The sequence below is a fragment of the Neofelis nebulosa genome, chromosome 1, assembly GCF_028018385.1.
Source record: "Neofelis nebulosa isolate mNeoNeb1 chromosome 1, mNeoNeb1.pri, whole genome shotgun sequence".
Taxonomy (NCBI): Eukaryota; Metazoa; Chordata; class Mammalia; order Carnivora; family Felidae; genus Neofelis; species Neofelis nebulosa.
Window position 1 is genome coordinate 114,997,656 of NC_080782.1, and position 15,569 is coordinate 115,013,224.

The window sequence follows — 15,569 nt, forward strand, 5'->3', positions numbered from 1 at the left end:
TCACTACCTTAATCCAGCGTGAGGCTCTTAGGTGGTCTCCCTGTTTTTTTCTTACCTCTCCATCTTCTCACACTTTTCTTTTGTAGCTGCCCAGCATTGAAGAAGAAATGAAGTCATGGCACTCCCCACCTGCCTTTTTTTTTTTTTAAGTCTCCATTTACTTCCCACTGTCCTGGGAGTAAAGGACACTGTCTTTCCTTTGACCTGGTGAAAGTAGATTCTCTACATTATTCTGTATTTCAGGACCCTGTTTATTTCATTGCATTCATCATAATTGGCAATTCTGTATTTGTGCATTGTCACTATCTCTGCGCCCCCACCCCCCCACCCCCACCCCCTTTGCACTGACTGTAAACTGTAGAAGGGCAAGACCTGTTTTCATACCAGCACTTGGCACACTGGCCTACTGGCACACAGTAACTGTTCAGTCAGTGTTTCTTATGATATACCATGAGTCCCTAGTATACAGCCCTCATCTGTCAAATCCCTCTTCATCTTTCAAGACTTAGCTCAATCTTTCCATCCTATGTGGTACCTCCCTAACCTCATGTATTCCCATGAGGAAATGCCATTATTCCCAGAGTGTAGTTCTTCCCTTCTCTGTACTCAACAGTGTATAGTGCTATTTCCAGAATTGATTAATGCAGCCAACACATTGTATTATAGTTGTTAACTTACCAGTTTCTTCCATCAGGACTACAGTCATTGAGAGCAGGGATTTTTCTATAAATTTTCTTTTCTCTATCCATAGCTAGTAGCCTCTGCACAGTATCTAGAATGCAGTAAATTCTGTATTGATGGAAAAGTGGACCTGCCTGTGTATGATGAGTGAAAATTGACATCTCCTCAGGTCACGGAGAGAATCTGAAACTTCTGAGGTTTTGGAGAAATACTGATGACAGGTGGTTTGCAAAGGCTGCAACCTAGTCTCCTCTTAAAACCAATATGAGCCAAAGGGAATAGGCTGCATGGAGTCTGCAAGGAGCAGGGCTAAGGAGACTCTAAATCTGGTTCTGGGCACATTTGAGGGGTTCTGTTCATTGATTCAGGAGAAGAATAATTCACGAGGTTTCCTCATGGCATGGGTGAACTTCTGTCCATCCTGACCATCCAACTCAATTTGTGCTGACTCCATGCTACCAAAGCAGCTTTTTAACTGATTTCAATCCCAAGCTGAAAGGATTTCATGAGTGACATGATTGGTATGGTCATTGCAAAAGGCACATGTCTCCTACAGCAAATTTACAAAGTAGCATTCTGTCCTAAACCTTATTCCAAATTCATTTCGCTTGAATCTGTTTTAATAAGGCCCAGTGAATAATGTAAGTTCTAGTAGACCTATAAAGGTGAAGGTCAGGTTCTTGGGCACCCCCAGAGCCTGAATTCCCTGTGGGGCCTGGTGGGCAATCAGTGGCTTTCTAGAATCATCACTGGCTTCTCTCAGCTCACTTTGTGATATGCTGAGGATATATTTTACATACTCTGATTTAGCATTTCATGCTTTTTGCATCATGACTTAGGCATTTTGCCTTAAAAAGAAAACTAAACCCATAAGCAAGCTTAATGAATCTCTTAATAGATGGGCATAAACATCTTTACAATATTGAAAAAATTAGTCTAAAGATACATTGTTTTGTGTTTATATATTTGAATAATTATAAATAGTTCTATACACTTTAGTAGTTGAATTAAGATATTTTTAAAAAGGAAATACACTCCTTATTTTCTGATGGATTAGTTGGGGGAAGAGGGTGCCAGTATGTGGCACAGCATAGGTACTCATTACACAGGAAGCATTGCAGCCAAAGTATGTGGTTTTATCAAAGCAGTGCTGCCAGTAAGTGGTACTAGGATTTGAACCCAGAACTGAGCCTTCTGTTTTGTCACCTGTAAAATGGTGGTAATGATACAAACTTCAGTAGATAGTTATGGAAGAGAAACCTAAAACAACTATACAGAATATAGCTATGATAGTAGTAATATAAAAGGATAATTTTTAACAGTAATATATAAATATTGTTGGTGTTAGTGAATGCTCAGCAGTGGTTTCCCTTCAGGTATCATTTCATTAATATGAAGAATAAACCAAGTGGTCAACTGTTAATTGCAAAGAAACAAGCTAAAAATTACGTGAAGTTATTGATTGATTAATTGTGAATGCTTTCAAGGCAAATCATTATACCAATGTGAATGCTAAAAAAATAAAAGTCACTAAAGCAAATATTTGAGGAATTTTTTAAAGGGTGAAATGATAGGGGGGCCTGTGTGGCTCAGTTGGTTAAGCATCTGACTTCATCTCAGGTTGTGATCTCCTGGTTCGTGGGTTCGAGCCCTGCACCAGGCTCTGTGCTGATAGCTCAGAGCCTGGAGCATGCTTTGGATTCTGTGTCTCCCTCTCTCTCTCTCTGCCTCTCCCCTGCTCACGCTCTCTCTCTCTCTCTCTCTCAAAAATAAATAAACATTAAAAAAAATAGTGAAATGATGCTGGAAAATAAAAATGAAGATGTTAATTTTTAAGGCTTTTGTTAATATGTTAATAAAAGCTCTAAGTCTTTAAGCCTATTTTCTAGCAGTAGTACAAAAAGAAAAACTAAAACTTGGCTTTGATTTGATACTGCTGTTTTGTTAATCTGTTTTATGAACATTAAGTTTATCTGTACTTCTGTATTGTGGCATTTACTGAGTTTATGTTTGTGCCTTGGCTTGAATAGGAAGGAAACATGCCTCTAGAAGATTTACTGGCATTCTATGGCTATGAACCTACAATTCCAGCAGTTGCAAATTCCAGTGCAAATAGCTCCCCAAGTGAACTTGCTGATGAACTACCAGACATGACACTAGACAAAGTAAGTAACAAACATTTAAAAGAAAACTTCCAGATCCAAAAATAGCCATTATCATTGGCTGTTTTTTATTAGTTTCCTTTTAATTGAAAGCATTTTATAATTCTGAAATGTAAACTTCTTATTGGCCCCATTGCTCTTGTCATTTTGGTGACTCAATTTAAATATTGTTTGGATTTGATCACACTACTTTAAAAGTACTAATACCTTCCTGCTGCTTTGTATGTTTGAGTGTTCTCCCCCAATTTTTTCTTCCCTATGTTGATATATTGTGTCTAAACTTAGATTTTGCCCTCACTTCTTTTGATCCTCTGACTGCTTGAACGCATTGATTAATAAATCCCTCAGAAGCCTTCAAACCAAGCTGACTTAGATGTGGAGTGGTTAGAGAGAAGTTCTGTTTTGTTGGGCTCTGTGAGTGACAGCAGCCACAGTAGACAAGGCCATTGTGACGTATCTGTAACATTGTTGGTTGTGGGGAAGGCATAGTTCCTGCTGAGGAAAGTTCACACAACCATGGTCTCTGCTAACTTTCTTTGGTCTTTGGAAAGCTTTCCTTGCCTTTCAGATATCAGGCAGGGAGAGGAATCCACATCTTGGAACCTCTTCCTGTGAGTTTTGTTGTTCCCCCTTTCCAGTCAAATGTGATACTACTGTACCATACCTTAATGATTATAGTCACCTAGCGAATATTGAGTGTCTACTAGGTACCAGGCACAAGATAACTATATACTTAAATAATAAATTCAAATCTGTTCTTTTAAAGTTGTATCACTAGTCAGAGCTTTTCATTAGTTAGATTTTTTAAATTATTGGAAGAGAAGAGTTTGGAGAAGTTTTTGGTTTTGTTTTATTTATGTTGGCAGAAAACTTAATTGTTAAAAAAAATTTTTTTTAATGTTTATTTATTTTTGAGAGAGAGAGAGAACAAGCACTAGTGGGGAAGGGGCAGAGAGACATAGGGGGGACACAGAATCTGAAGCAGGCTGTAGGTTCTGAGCTGTCAGCACAGAGCCCAACGCAGGGCTCGAACTCACAAACTGCGAGATTGTGACCTGAGCTGAAGTCGGACACTTAACCGACTGAGCCACCCAGAAGCCCCGAGTTTAATTATTAATCATTTAGAAGTAAGATTATTTTTGTTGTAAAGTCACTAAAACTTAGCCTGCAGCTTCATATGAGCTTTCTGTTTATCCATAAGTTACGCAAAATTGTTTGTTAAAAGTGTGTAAGCAGTAAAGTTATTAAGTATTATATGTAATTAAATATTAAGTGTTACCACTATTTATGTATATGAAGTAAATTATAAGAGCATTTCAGACTTACTTCTCTCAAAACTAAGGGGGCTTCAACAGATTCTTACTTGTATCATAATACCATAGTAATACATTTATGAGTAATATGAAGACTTTTTCTTAAATTGATGAGTTGTAATAATTTTTTTATTAAATTTTTTTTAATTCTTAAATATTTTTTATGAGATGTAATAATTTCTAACTCTAACACTGCATTCCTATTCTTATAGGAGGAAATTGCTAAAGACCTGCTGTCCGGTGATGATGAGGAAACTCAGTCTTCTGCAGATGACCTGACACCATCTGTGACGTCCCATGAAACTTCCGATTTCTTTCCTAGGCCTTTACGATGTAAGAAACCCAATCGTTACTGATTAATAGTAGCATTGATACTCTAGCTCAGGTACACTTAATGGCATTCAACAGTTTGTCAGAATATTCTAAGTGTTTTCTTTAATTGACGTGCAGTCCTTTAATAATCCAAATAAGATTATCACTTTTTTTATTGGGATAGAGGTAAACTAATATGTCCTTTAAAAACCTAAAGTATTTGTTTAGTTTTGCAAGGCTGTATATTTTCTTTCCCAAGATTCATCTGTTACTATGGGAAACGATTCTTCAGCCATGAAATTTCATGGACATTTTTTGGACTTCTCTTAAAAGGCTCTTTACTCTCCCGGTTTTGAAAACTATGAGATGCTCAAAAAGTATTTTTTAGCGATTTATTTCTTTATTTTTTCGTTTTAGTTCTTGGTGTTATCTCTTAATGTATATCAGTAATATTGAAAGGTTTTTGAAGTGAAATAATTTCTTATCTGGAAACTTGCTTATTTTTTTAGGTATTTTGATTGTAGAAGAACTGTTCACTTAACAAATGCAAATACATATACGCTTGTATGTGCACAAAAACATAATTTTGATGGACTTAATGTGCATCTTGGTCTGTGTCCCATTCTGGGTTAGTATATAATAAGACCTCCAGTGCTTTCTCTTCTTTTTTAAGGTGACTGTAGTGGTTTTCCTTTTACCTTCCCAAACTCTTTGACAAGACCAAAAATTTTTAATCTTTATTTTTGAGAAAGAGAGAGAGACAGAGCACAAGCAGGGGAGGAGCAGAGAGAGAGAGAGGGAAACACAGATTCTGAAGCAAACTCTAGGTTCTGAGCTGTCAGCACAGAGCCCAATGCGGGGCTCGAACCCACAAAAGCAAGTTCATGACCTGAGCTGAAGTTGGACACTTAACTGACTGAGCCACCCAGGTGCCCCATGACTAGACCAAAAATTTTTAAGGATATATACACTTTCTTAGTATTTTCAGTGTCTTGTTTTGACTGGTGTTAAAATCTGAGAATAGTACAAGAAGTTGAGTATATTTGTGCTACTCTCATGTATTCAGATTTTTATAATGTACCACGTGCCAGCTGTTCTTCCGGGTGCTGCAAAAGTAGGCAAAAAAACCTTTTTAAAATTTACTTTTCTTCTTTTAAGCAAATACTACATGTGACGGAGATAAGGAATCAGAAGCTGAAGATGTTGAAACAGACAGTGGTAACTCACCTGAAGATTTGAGGAAAGTAAGTTGAGTTATCATCAGAAGTTAGTGGACTGTTTGGACTAACATAACTTTTAAAAACATTTCTGAAGTAACTTAAGATAATTTTGTTGTTACAAGATGAAATTTCTTTTGACTTGTAACTGATTAATTGGAACTTGTTTTTCAGAATTTATTTTTATAGGGTGTTTTTACTTCTGAATTTTCTTGTAGGAAATAATGATTGGTTTACAATATCAGGCAGAGATTCCCCCGTACCTTGGAGAGTATGATGGTGATGAGAAAGGTAAGGAGGCTTTTGATTTTGATATTGATAATATTTGGTAGGCTGTTACCCCTTAATGTGTTTGTTTAGTTATCTGATTATATACCAGCCTTGGCAGTATAAAGATAAATTTGGAGTCAGTGAAAGTTTGGGACTGACTTAGGAATAATATATCGAAATGAACTTCGAAGCTTGGAGAACCACTCTTTTCTCCGTACAGTGCTTCTTAGCCTTACAGGTATGCGAAGGCAACTGCTAAAGTAGTGGAACGTCTCTGAGGGTGCAGCTGCTTGGCCCACATCCCACTTTAGTAGAAGTGGGTAGAATCTTACCACTTGAGATAATGAGTATTTGAGAGATAAAATCCTCTTGGAAAGACAACTCTTAATGAATAAAGAATATAGATGAAATTTTGTGTGAGCCCTGAAAGAGAAGGTGGTAGAATACAAGGATTCTTCTTGTTTTGTACACCCCTACTTAAGTGTAATCAGTTTTTTCTTCACAATTTTGCTAGGTCCTAGTTAACAGTTGGTTCTGAAAATGTGGTGGAAAATAAAGATACAGGTACATTTCCCTAGCCGAAATTGGGAAGCCTGTAGATTTGGCCATGTGCATTTGACCTTTTCGCTAATGAGTTTATTTGTTCTTATGACATGATGGGGCCAAAGCGTCACAGTGATACAACCCTTCCTGACTCTTTCTTCCTTTTCTTTGTTAGCTCATCCTCTATTTAAAGGAAGGAAGCAAGGACTGGCTACTCTAGGGTTCTTAGCCTTTTCAGTCCCTATCAACAACATTCTCCTAAACTGCTTTCAAAGTGACATTCTCCCAGGGAAGCAAACAGTAGTTGATCACCTTCAGATGCCCCAGTTGCCCACCTAAATGCCACACAAACCCTGGAAGTCAAATACATGCTTAGCAGCTGTCAGTTCTTAGATTAGACGTAATGGAGGTAGTCATCTCTCAGTTCTACACATTCAGGAGGAAAGATATACCTTCTCTATACTTAGAGGGAATAAACCCAAACTATTTTACCTATTCCAGTTTTGACCGAAGAGGAAAGAAACTGGTTCCAGAAATTTACATGAAAAGTCAGTCTTATTATTTCACAGGCATATTTTATTTTTAACTTTCCTGCTCACTGGGAGTGATGATTCCTGTGGTGATTCACAACAGTTGTGAATGTAAAGCACTTATCATGGTCCTTGGTACATAGTGAGATTTCAGCAAATTATTTTATTACACACTTGAAGAATGCATTGCACTTGAAGCAATGGGATAAGTACTTGGGCCTCTGTGTTACTTAATTTTGTGAAGTAGAAGCTTTAATTATGGTGGCAATGTGGACATTGATAGAATATATACCTTATTTGAGTGACATGTCACTCATTAGTATATCAGCCTCTTTAAGACATTTTGGAAAGTTTACGTCTCTTAACTGTTAATCATTCATTTTTGATTAATTTGCTTCCTCCTTTAAATAAAATTCACCTTTTGGGAGGAAATCAGTAAAGTAAAAACCTACCTTTCTTAGGTATTTCATTATTGGCAGATATTTTGGTTTTTATTGATCTTTGCTTGTTTTATTTCTTTACAGTTTTTAACCTATATATAATCATCATAAAGACAGGGAGTTCAGTGAGGTTATTAAAGAATTTTCACAGGTTATTTTTACTCCCTCATTAGGGAGAGTATAAAACCTCTCCTCTGAGTTTTACATTAGATTTTACAGGGCATAGAAAGCCTTCTGATTGGATAGTAAATCCAACCAGCGAGAAAGCTACTTGCTCTAGCCACTGGAACACTTGGACCTTAATAAAGTTAAAAAAAATTTTTTTAAACCTTTACCAGTGAAGGACTCACCTTGCCAGACAATCAAATTGCTTGTGTCCTCAAATTGTCCCAGTGTGTAGCATATCAAAGAAGAGGAAGAACAGTTTGTTTACATCTATGAGCATGTTCATTATTTAGTATGTTAATGGGATTTTCTTTATCAGTGTATGAAAATGAAGACCAGCTACTTTGGCGTCCTGGTGTGGTTTTGGAGAGCAAAGTTAAGGAGTACCTTGTTGAGACCTCATTAAGAACTGGAAATGAAAAAATAATGGATAGGATATCTGCAGGAACACACACAAGGGACAATGAACAGGTATTCTTCAAATTTTGTTGAAACAGCAGCTAACTAGTCTCTTCTTGATTTTCTTATATTCGATTAAAATATTTCTTTTTTTTAAATTTTTTTTTTTTCAACGTTTTTTATTTATTTTTGGGACAGAGAGAGACAGAGCATGAACGGGGGAGGGGCAGAGAGAGAGGGAGACACAGAATTGGAAACAGGCTCCAGGCTCCGAGCCATCAGCCCAGAGCCTGACGCGGGGCTCGAACTCACGGACCGCGAGATCGTGACCTGGCTGAAGTCGGACGCTTAACCGACTGCGCCACCCAGGCGCCCCTCGATTAAAATATTTCTTACATGTGAACTGGATATCTCTTTTTCTGATAGATTTTAATTTTTTTAAATGTTTTTATTTATTTTTTGAAGGAGAGAGAGACAGAGCATGAGTGGGGGAGGAGCAGAGAGAGAGGGAGACACAGAATCCGAAGCAGGCTCCAGGCTCTGAGCCATCAGCACAGAGCCCGATGCAGGGCTCGAACCCACAAACTGTGAGATCGTGACCTGAGCCGAAGCCGGACGCTCAACCGACTGAGCCACCCAGGGGCCCCAATTTGTTTTTTTTTTAATGTTTAGTTCTTGAGAGAGAGAGAGAGAAACAGAGCGCGAGTGGGGAAGGGGCAGGGAGAGAGAGGGAGACACAGAATGTGAAGCAGGCTTCAGGCTCTGAGCCGTCAGCACAGAGCCCAGCACGGGGCTTGAACTCATGAATCATGAGATCATGACCTAGGCCGAAATTGGATGCTTAACCAACTGAGCCACCCAGGTGCCCCCTGATAGATTTTTGAAACTTGGAAAATACTGGCTTATAAAAATTCCCAAGAGCTGGTAGCGATAACCATTCCATATTGTTTGATGTCTTCTGGTCTTTTCTTCTATGTATATGTGCATATCTTAATTTGAGTCACTTACTTTCCTTTGCCATTGAAAATTCTTTAGTATCTCATTCCTGATGATTTTATATATTCCATCTGTAGCTATAATGTCACTTAACTTAAACATTCTCTATGCTTAGACTTGTAGGTTTTATAATAAAGATATTCTTTGGATTACTCTCGAACTTTATTCAGGAAATGTTTGAAAGTATTTTGTATTAAGATTGTATAAATTTGCTTTAGGAGCATTTGTTAAGCACTGTGTACCTATAGATGCAGAATACTCCTGATTGTATGTGGGATGGGGCTGGGAGTAATACCTATTAGGGCTTTTTTTTTTTTTTTTGGATGCCCCTAGTTTTGCCCTCTGATACCATTTTGCCCCTCTTGTATACTCTTCACCCTGTATCTTTAGCCTAGATGATCCTAACTGAAATGAATATCCAGTGATAGTTGGACTCAGCCTTGAATTCCCAAGTAACATAGAGAAGTTATAGAAACTGAATTTCAGAGTATCTTTCACCTGTCAAAAAGAAATCCCATTGGGTTTTTGTACTGATAATCCATGAAACTATAAATTAATTTTGCAAGAATTAGTGCCTTTAAACATTAAACCTTCCAGTTCAAGAACATGGTCTGACTTTCCATTTATTTTATTTTTTTAATCACTCAAATGTTTTTGTTTGGGAATCACATCCATCTAATTAACTTAATTCTTCAATATTTGAAATACTTACGTGATTTTAATACTTTTGTAAATGGGATCTCTATTATAATTGTATGTTAATATAGAGAAATACCAATTTTTAAAAATTTACTTTTCTCAAGCTGTTGAAACTAATAATTTTTCAGTTGTTTTTATCAGGCTTTCTGGTCTTTAAGTAGCCATAACTCAGAGATGTTTGGTAGTGATAGTGATTTGAGGCCTGCTTTTGATGGAAAGTAATCATCTAAGGTTTTTACATTAGGAATAATACCAGTGTGGGGCACCTGGGTGGCTCAGTCAGTTAAGCGACCGACTTTGGCTCAGGTCATGATCTCATGGTTTGTGAGTTCAAGCCCTGTGTTGGGCTGTCTGCTGTCAGCACAGAGCCGGCTTTGGATCATCTGTCTGTCTCTCTCACTGCCCTTTGCACCCATGCCTGCTCTCTGTCTCTCTCCCTCTCTCTCAAAAATAAACATTAAAAAAAAAAAAAGAAGAATATTGGTGCTTGGTTTGATATAGGTTGTCTTTATTGTAGTAAGGTAGTAACCTTCTGCTTACACATATAATAGTTTTTGTCTTTGCAGCGCCTGGGTGGCTCAGTCAGTTATGCGTCTGACTTCGGCTCAGGTCATGATATCACAGTTCGTGAGTTCAGTCCCTGCGTCGCACTCTGTGCTGACAGCTCAGAGCCTGGAGCCTGCTTCGTATTCTGTGTCTCCGTCTCTCTCTGCCCTTCCCCTGCTCACACTCTGTCTCTCTCTCTCAAAAATAAACATGAAGAAAAAAGTTTTTGTCTTTTTTTTTCCATTTTTTTTTAAATTTTTTTTAATGTTTTTGTTTATTTTTGAGACAGAGAGAGGCAGAGCATGAGCAGGGGAGGGGCAGAGAGAGGGGGAGACACAGAATCTGAAGCAGTCTCCAGACTCTGATCTGTCAGCACAGAGCCTGACGCGAGGCTTAAACTCACAGACTGTGAGATCATGACCTGAGCTGAAATTGGACGCTTAACCGACTGAGCCAGCCAGACCCCCTTTTCATGTTTATTTTTGAGAGAGAGAGAGAGAGACAGACAGACACATAGTGTGAGCGGGGAAGGGGCAGAGAGAGGGAGACACAGAATCTGAAGCAGGCTCCAGGCTCCGAGCTGTCAGCACAGAGCCTGACACGGGGCTTGAACTCACAGACCATGAGATCATGACCTGAGTGAAGTTGGACGCTTAACCAACTGAGCCACCCAAGTGCCCCTTTCTTTTTAAAATTAGAAATGGATATTGATTTACCAGATGCTCTTTTAGCAGCTAGATTGTTTTTTTTTTTGAAGTTTTTATTTATTTATTTTGAGAGACAGCACGTGGGGGAGGGGCAGAGAGAGGGAAAGAATCTTAAACAGGATTAAAAAATGATCTGTTTCATAGTAGACAATGAGACTGTTATAAACCCTAGTCACTAAAATACCCATCCTCTTCCAGGCTAGCTGCTGTTTCCTTATATTGACACTCTAAAAGGCAGGGAGTAGGTGATGTGAAGAACAAGACCATATTTATACTAATTTTTCCCACCTGGAAAAATCATCTAAAATAGGGAAATTTCCCCAGCTCAGATGGCCTGACAATAAAAAATAAAGTCAAGAGTGATACCAGTGGGTGACTTCTGAGGGGTAGAGTGAAAATGAACAAACTTCTGAGATACTTGAGTCTATCATCAGGATAGGTATGTAGACTAAATGTTTGGACAAACATACCCTCAAATGTCTTACATATTTTTTTTTTATTTTTTATTTTTTTTAAAATTTTTTTAACGTTTATTTATTTTTGAGACATAGAGCATGAACGGGGGAGGGTCAGAGAGAGGGAGACACAGAATCGGAAGTAGGCTCCAGGCTCTGAGCCGTCAGCCCAGAGCCCGACGCGGGGCTCGAACTCATGGACCGTGAGATCGTGACCTGAGCTGAAGTCGGACGCTTAACCGACTGAGCCACCCAGGCGCCCCATGTCTTACATATTTAGAGAGCATTTCAGACAGTATTTGTCAGGACTGTTACTGGTCCTGGTTGTTTGTTTTAATGCTATTAAGTATGAATTTCTGATAATTTTTATTGAATAGTTTTTTTTCTTTCTCTTGTAGGCATTATATGAACTTCTCAAGTGTAACCATAATATAAAGGAAGCAATTGAAAGGTACTGCTGCAATGGAAAGGCATCTCAAGGTAAGCAAAGCTTGGGATCAAGAGAGGGAAATGACAGGGGATCCTCATTTGGGGAGTAGAATAAGCAAAGTATTATAAAGGATGGAGCAATCCTGTAACACTTTTGTAAGATCGGTGTTCATCTTCATAGCGAATAATTGTTTCCTTTTCTTGTCCTCTATTTTTAGACGTACCAGAGATTTTTCAAATACACATTAGTTACCCCCCTGTCACCTCCACTTTCTTGAAGAAATAGTTACAGAACAAAGCAGACCCCAGAGATGACAATATATCCAAAGTAATTAAAAAGAATGATTTTTATGATTTCACTGAACAAAAAGTTGTTTTTTTAAACCAAACAGGAAATGGAAAGGAGATTAAAGATAAACAAGAAACATGTATAAAATATTCCATTGAATTTATTACAAGAAGGGTGTTTTTAGTAATCATGTAATAAAATTTTTACAGCGCTTAGGTTTTGCTTTGTGTGTGTCAAGGAAAATGGTTAGCTTTAATTTCAGTAGTTTTGTTATTATATAAGTGAATTGCATGCACCATGGCTTTCATTAAGTAAGTAGGTAAAGAAATAATATTCTAATATTATATAAATGGCTTGGCAAAAATAGAAAAGCTGAAAAGAGTATGTTTAAACTTGTAGGTTGAGACAGTCTTTTGGAATGTTTCCTTATAAAAGTTGCTTTTTTAAAAAACTTATTTTAAGCTCTCCTAATGTTGAGAACTAAATACTGGGTTTTTTTCTTGAGTTCAAACTATGTTTTATCTTTATGGTGGACTATTCTTCATGGGGATGTAGTCTCCCATGTCTTTGAGGAAAAAACTCCAAGTCTTCTCTGCCCCAAATAGATTTGAGTTTATTAATGTTAGTGTCTTCTGGGAAGTTGAATGGGATTTAGTGTTTTGAGAACATGGGCTGTTTCTTATTCCTGTTAGATTTCCAGAGTGTAGCACTCTGCAAAAAGACTAAATAAATATATATTGATTACTCATGGTCTCTACTTAAAGCACTATGGTTTTGATATAATAGCAAAATAAGGAACTTTTTTTCCCATAAAGGAAATAACCTTTTTTTCTAATTAAAAAAAAAAATGTATGCTTATAGTTTAAAAAAAATTAGAAAAACAATGAGCATAAGTTAAAAAAATTACATCCTTATCCTTTCATGCAGGGAAAAAAAACCTAGTTTTTATATTTTGGTATTGTAGATTTTTAAGTAATATTTATAATGTGTATACTTTAGGTAATCCTAACTGAAATCATTGGATTACAGAACTGTGTGTGTGTGTGTGTGTGTGTGTGTGTGTGTGTGTGTGTGTGTGTGAGAGAGAGAGAGAGAGAGAGAGAGAGAGAGAGAGAGAGAGAGGGAGGGAGGGAGGTACAGAGAGAGGGAAGGAGTTAGTTAATGGCCTTTTATAGGGGGAAACATACTGAAAGTAAACTAGCAATTTGCATAAAAGATGTGAGGTCAATCAATACATCTTTTTTTTTTTTTTTTTTTTTTTTAACATTTCTTTAGATGGAATGACTGCATGGACAGAAGAAGAATGCCGGAGCTTTGAACATGCACTCATGCTTTTTGGAAAAGATTTTCATCTTATACAGAAGAATAAGGTAAATTAGGCAGATTAGTACAGATTGCTTAGTAATTACAATGAATATGAACAAATAAGTTTTAAGTCACTTAGGACAAAAGAAAGGAAGAACTTGTTAATGCTCTCCTGACGTTAACATTTCTCATATTACTCTAAACATGACTGGGATTTGCCAACACCTACTCCTGGGAATGCTGATAGTGTACTCACCTATCTTTTGACACATATAGTTGTCATATTCATAGAATATGGATTCACTTGGGATGCCTGGGTGGCTCATTCCCGTTAAGTGTGTGCCTTTGGCTCAGGTCATGATCTCGTGATTCATGAGTTTGAGCCCTGCATCGGACTCTGTGCTGACACCTCAGAGCCTGGAGCCTGCTTCAGATTCTGTGTCTCCCTCTCTCTCTGCCCCTCCCCCGCTTGTACTCTGTGTGTCTCTCTCTCTCTCAAAAATAAACATTAAAACAGAAAAGAAAATGGATTTACTATATTTTCCAGGTAGTCTTAGTCTTTTATCATTTTCCTTGACTTTGATTTCTTTCTAAGCTATTCAGAGGTTTGTGGCCTCAGAAATGTTTCCCTTTAGTGGCCAGAACTGCAGTTGCTGAAAGAAGAAACATTGGTTACTAAAAGCAACTATAAATGTTACCACAGCATGAAATGCTGGTGAGGTTGTGGAGCAACAGGAATTCTCATTCATTGCTGATGAGAGTGTAAGATAGTATGGCCACCTTAAAAAGACAGTTGACAGTTTCTTGAAAGACAGTTTGGTGTTTTTTTACAAAGCTAACCATACTCTTCCCATATGATCCGGCAGTTGTACTCAGTGGTCTTTACCTGAAGGAGTTGAAAACTTATGTCCACACAGAAACCTCCACACAAATATTAATAGCAGCTTTAGTCATAATTGCCAGAACTTGGAGATAATTAAGATGTCCTTTGAATAGATGAATTAACACACTTTGAGAGGTAGATGGATAAATACACTGACAGATCCATTCCATGGAATATTATTCAGTGCTAAAAAAGAATGAGCTATCAAGCCACAAAGACATGGGGGGACCTTTAAACGTGTATTGCTAAGGCAAAGAAACCAATCTGGAAAGACTATATACTGTTTGATCTCAACTATATGACATTCTGGAACAGGTAAAACTATGGGGGCAATAAATAGATTAGTGGTTTCAAAATTTTTCGTGGAGGGAGGGATAAATAGGCGCAGTACAGAGGATTTTTAAGGCAGTGAAATTATTTTGTATCATGTTATACTGATAGATGTATGTCATTATATATTTTTCAATACCTATGTAATAAGTAATGACTGAGTGAACCCTAATGTAAATGATTTTGGGTAATAAACCCGTGCCGGTATAGATTCATTGATTGTATCAAGTGCCACTGAGGTGGGGAATTGGTAGTGAAGGGAATTATGCATGTTTGGGAGCAGGAGATGTATGTGGGAACTTGGACTTTCTGCTCAAATCAACTGTGAACTGAAAACTGCTCTAAAAAATAAAGTATTTTAAAAAAAGTGTATGTGTGTGTATATTCTAGTAGTTTGTAATAATTTTCATTAAAGTATGCTTTGTTTATTATTATCTCTCTTTATCCTAAAGGAACATAAGATTCTGAAGTGTTTAGATGGGTAGGTCAATATTTTCTGCCTTTTTCATTAATAGATCCGGGCATTTTGGTTTACAGAAAAATTGATCAGAAAGTACACAGGGTTCCTGTGTATCCCCTTACCCCCACATACACAGCTTCCATTATTATTAATATCTTACATTAGTGTGATATATATGTTATAATTAATGAATGAATATTGATATATTATTAACTGAAGTCCATGGTTTACATTTGGGTTCACTTTTTGTGTTGTATGGGTTCTGACAAATGTGTAATGACATGTACCATTACATGTATAATGATACCCACCATTATAGTGTCATACAGCATAGTTTCCCAGCCCTAAAAATCCGTGTACTCTAACCTCTTCCACCCTATTCTTTCCCTCCCTGCAGCCCTACTCCTAACACCTGGCTTTTTACTGTCTCTATACCGT

General features: G+C 37.4%; 1 protein-coding gene across 1 annotated transcript in view; it reads left to right on the forward strand.

The window, feature by feature from the left end:
• Positions 1 to 15,569, forward strand: part of MIER3 (MIER family member 3) — a 34,758-nt gene that overhangs the window by 11,684 nt on the left and 7,505 nt on the right. The window contains exons 4-10 of the mRNA XM_058732026.1: positions 2,712 to 2,846; positions 4,369 to 4,489; positions 5,627 to 5,712; positions 5,904 to 5,976; positions 7,953 to 8,104; positions 11,834 to 11,915; positions 13,429 to 13,523. Coding sequence (XP_058588009.1) covers positions 2,712 to 2,846; positions 4,369 to 4,489; positions 5,627 to 5,712; positions 5,904 to 5,976; positions 7,953 to 8,104; positions 11,834 to 11,915; positions 13,429 to 13,523 — 744 coding nt within the window. The remainder of the gene's footprint in view (positions 1 to 2,711; positions 2,847 to 4,368; positions 4,490 to 5,626; positions 5,713 to 5,903; positions 5,977 to 7,952; positions 8,105 to 11,833; positions 11,916 to 13,428; positions 13,524 to 15,569) is intronic.